Source organism: Toxorhynchites rutilus, chromosome 2 (genome assembly GCF_029784135.1).
Source record: "Toxorhynchites rutilus septentrionalis strain SRP chromosome 2, ASM2978413v1, whole genome shotgun sequence".
In the NCBI taxonomy this organism is placed as follows: domain Eukaryota; kingdom Metazoa; phylum Arthropoda; class Insecta; order Diptera; family Culicidae; genus Toxorhynchites; species Toxorhynchites rutilus.
In genome coordinates, this window is record NC_073745.1 from 7,390,716 (window position 1) to 7,395,385 (window position 4,670).

Sequence of the window (4,670 nt, forward strand, 5' to 3'; positions counted from 1 at the left end):
TTGTTACATATAATAGAGCGCTCATTTTTATGTTATCAAAAATAGGGTGACCAAAATTTACGATGGAATAAAAAATCTAACTTTCTTATCTTTATAGATAGAGGTAAACATAGTTCGACAATATTGTAGCTCTGGTTATTTTAAGTAACTTTGTGGAACAATATTTCTTTCTATCTCTTCAAATAACCGATATAGCGCTTTTTCTCTAGGTTGAGTTAGGGTTACCATGAAAAAAAGGGTAAAATTCTACATCAAAACTGTCTTTGAATGATCTTTAGAGCTTTCCAATCCACGCATTTTACGGTGCATAACTTGTATGTATCTTAATGCTACTCAAAGTTATTGATGTTTTTTCCCCGAAAACACGACCTTTTCATTTGCTTGTCATTCTTTTTGGGGCAAACATAATAAAAAATTATTGATAGCATTTTAAAGAGCACATTTGACTCTACATAAGGTGTAACTTTCAAAAGAGTGTTATTTTTTGTATTTGAGTAAATTAAATTTGAAATTATGAGTTTTTACATATAAATGAACAAGTTGCAATTTTTAAATGCATATAGTAAGCGTAGACTTTAAAGCAGCATCACTTCAGTTCAGTCTTATAGCCACTCAACATGGAGGTTCAAAGAAGACACATTGTTGATTTCCTTTTTCGGTGGACGAAATATTGAAGACGTTATACAATTATTACGAGAAAAATTTCTGACTATTTTCTTTTTCTACAATAACATATATTTATTGTATAAAAAGAAAAGCGGGGACCGACAAATTATCAAATGCTTCCTGAATAGAAACCGTATGAAGAACAACTCGGGGCTCGACGTGTTATTTTTTAGTAATATATTGACATATTTTACTGGCGATGAGTTGATTGATCACATTATTTTACCAAACTTTTGTTGTTCCTATTGTTTTATTCAAATTTTTTTTTATAATCTTCCGTATGTACATATTAACCTGTTTTAGTTGTTATAATGGAAATTAAATTCATAGTAATAAATAAAAATCATACAAATAAAAAACTACAAAATCAAATGCTTAGCATTTTCCGGAATCAGAAGATCGGAATACTCTGGTGTTTGCCTATTACTAAGAGATAATACTGGATCCGAAGCTGTTGTGAAGCCCAGTTCTTCAGCAGAAAATTTTTCTGTAATCTCCCGAACACGGTTACGCTTCATCCTTTGGCTCAGCATTTGGCTTTTCAGGCACTTTCTGGCACTCAAAACACATATATCTTGGCATTTTTCTCGTAATAATTGTATAACGTCTTCTATATTTCGTCCACCGAAAACAAAAACAAATATGTGTCTTCTTTGAACCTCCATGTTGAGTGGCTATAAGACTGAACTGAAGTGATGCTGCTTTAAAGTTTACGCTTACTATATGCATTTAAAAATTGCAACTTGTTCATTTATATGCAAAAACTAATAATTTCAAATTTAATTTACTCAAATACAAAAAATAACACTCTTTTGGAAATTACACCTTATGTAGGATCAAATGTGCTCTTTAAAATGCCATCAATAATTTTTTATTATGTTTGCCCCAAAAAGAACGACTAGCAAATGAAAAGGTCGTGTTTTCGGGGAAAAAACATCAATAACTTTGAGTAGAATTAAGATACATACAAGTTATGCACCGTAAAATGTGTGGATTGGAAAGCTCTAAAGATCATTCAAAGACAGTTTTGATGTAGAATTTTACATATAAAAGTTAGAGCAAAAAAACCTTTTTTTTCATGGTAACCCTAACTCAACCTAGAGAAAAAGCGCTATATCGGTTATTTGAAGAGATAGAAAGAAATATTGTTCCACAAAGTTACTTAAAATAACCAGGGCTACAATATTGTCGAGCTATGTTTACCTCTATCTATAAAGATAAGAAAGTTAGATTTTTCATTTCATCGAAAATTTTGGTCAACCTATTTTTGATAACATAAAAATGAGCGCTCTATTATATGTAACAACTTTGTCGAAGACAGTTTTTGTCTAGAGAATCACTGTCGAGCTCTAGATGCTAATTTCCACTTAAATGCACCTCCTGGACCATAGTGCAATGATTTGTGGTTTCTACAAGACGGTGCCACTTGCCGCACAGCACACGTTACAATGGATTTATTGAAAAATAAGGTTGCGGGGCTATGTCAAGTCACTGGTCTATGTCAACAAGCCACTGAGTTTATACAACATCCGTCCGAGTTCGAAAGACAACATCCAGCGGGAGATTCGCATCATTCCAGTCGAAATGTGTGGCCAAGTAGTAGAAAATTGGGTTCAACGGATCGATCGCTATAAACGAGCTCCTGGTGGTCATATGACCGAAATGGAATTTCATTCTTAAAATGTAGGAGTTGAACTACAACCAGAATAAATTTGAACTCAATACCTAAAAAAAATCTGTGTTTCATAAGAAAAGAAACAAGTCCTTAATGAAAGCCCGTTTAGAAGCAGTAACGAAGGTAGTCAAACTATGGTGTTCATCTTGGTCTGGTTCTGATTACCATTTGCACTGCCCTCTAACTAATAATCAAAACAGAATATTCATTGTACGATACATCCCATATTTCGTACGGATATCGTATCCCAAACAGTGAAAAGTGAGACACACTGCGTGAACTCTAATCCATTTGTGTATAATCGGTGCCCTCAGTGAGACTAGCCAAGTCGTGCATTGATGTTTCACCACAGGCATGCAGCGAACCAGCATTTATATCCAAATTAGTTACACGAGTGTGTTAATGAGCGCCGCGAGCAAGCATTTGCGCGTTTACTCTATCTGGATTATTCGCGATAACATAAAAGACAGACGCTGTTCACTTAAACCGTCACAGTTTAATCCGAGTCGCCGGCATTAGATCATCCAGACAACGGTCCCAATCATGGCTTCGAAAATCCCGAATGCCATTTTCAATAATGGCAACAGCATTCCGATGATCGGTCTCGGAACATGGGGTGTAAGTTTGTTGTTCTTTTTTTCGGTGCGCATATGAATATAATTCGTTGGTGTGGCGTTTCATTTGCAGTCTCCAGGTGGTGGTCAGGTGGCCCAAGCCGTGAAGGATGCAATTGATATCGGTTATAGACACATCGATTGTGCAATGGCCTATCAAAATGAGCATGAAGTAGGTGAAGGAGTTACTGCCAAAATTAAGGAAGGAGTGATAAAGAGGTGCGAAATACTTGCATCAGATGGTTGAAACGTATTTAGTCTCAAACATTTCTATTTTTAGAGAGGATATTTTCATTACGAGCAAATTGTGGAACACCTTCCATCGTCCAGATTTGGTCGAGGGTGCTCTGAGGACCACTTTGAATAGTCTCATGTTGGATTATTTGGATCTGTATCTGATTCACTGGCCCGTGGGATATAAGGAAGGCGTTGAGCTCTTCCCCTATGGACCGGATGGCAAAACCTATATCTTCTCCGATGTTGATTATGTGGAAACTTGGAAGGCAATGGAGAAGCTTGTTGGTCTCGGATTGGTGAAGAATATAGGTCTTTCTAATTTCAACATCAAGCAGGTTCAACGTGTGCTGGACATTGCCAGAATAAAACCGGTCACGAACCAAATTGAAAATCATCCATATCTCAACCAAGCGAAGCTAACAGCTTTCTGTGCTGATAAGGGCATTATCGTGACCGCATACAGTCCGCTGGGTTCACCGACCAGGCCATGGGTGACAAAAGATGATATCGTTCTGATGGAGGATGGGACAGTGCATGCGGTCGCGAAAAAATATGCCAAGGATCCGGCGCAAATCTTGATTCGCTATCAGATCCAACTGGGACACGTTGTGATCCCGAAGTCGGTAACCAGATCTAGGATCGTTTCCAACTTCGACGTTTTTAGCTTCTCGCTGGATGCAAGCGATATGAAGCAATTGGCTGGGTTGGAACGTAACGAACGTATTTCTCCCGAGTTTGGAGCCTACGGCCATCCGCATCATCCGTTTGAGAAGGAGGAATAATTGGCGTCATTTACGGCTAATAGTGGATTTGAAGAAAAGCGTTATTGAGTTACGGACAGAATGATTAGCAGACTTGTGTTAATTCATCAGTTTGCTAATAAAAACATACGATGATAATCACCTTATTGAGCTTTGCATCTTCTTCGTTTCTTTGTTTTTTTTCTAATTTACCTAGCAATTTGACTGATAACAAGTTTTAGCATTTATTATCATCTTCGTTGTGGATGTTCGTCTGGTGATTATAATCACTCATATATTGAAATCAAACATCGTCGTTCTTCATGAAACAAAGAATTGTTTGTTCCCCGATGCTCTACCTAATGGATTCAACCCTGGTGCTCTTCTTCCTGATTCGTTAGTGATACCACACCCAACTACAATGCGAATCTCTACATCTTCAACGACTCTACAGGATTAGTGTGAATGTCTGCGATCACTTCTTTTGAAGAACAGTACTTTAAGTTGATCACTCCAGCAAATCCTTGGTGTAATGGAACCATGTGTCTATATCAAGGATGGAAAACAAGGGAGCATGATGTGATTTACGATTAATCGCAAACTGCACAGATCGCAATCTGTGCAAACTGCGACTAACTATTAATTCTCACCCATCATAACCAAATGATTTTCTCTTGGTAACTCTGAGTTGACCAAAGCATTGCTAGACTGAAAGTAGTTCGAATAATTGAGTTACTC

General features: G+C 37.2%; 1 protein-coding gene across 1 annotated transcript; it reads left to right on the forward strand.

The window, feature by feature from the left end:
- Positions 1 to 2,690: 2,690 nt before the first annotated feature.
- On the forward strand, positions 2,691 to 4,099 carry LOC129767679 (aldo-keto reductase family 1 member B1-like). Its single transcript, XM_055768808.1, has 3 exons — positions 2,691 to 2,959; positions 3,029 to 3,174; positions 3,236 to 4,099. The coding sequence occupies exons 1-3, from the start codon at positions 2,885 to 2,887 to the stop codon at positions 3,972 to 3,974; spliced, it is 960 nt and encodes a 319-aa protein (XP_055624783.1). The 5' UTR covers positions 2,691 to 2,884; the 3' UTR covers positions 3,975 to 4,099.
- Positions 4,100 to 4,670: the final 571 nt, after the last annotated feature.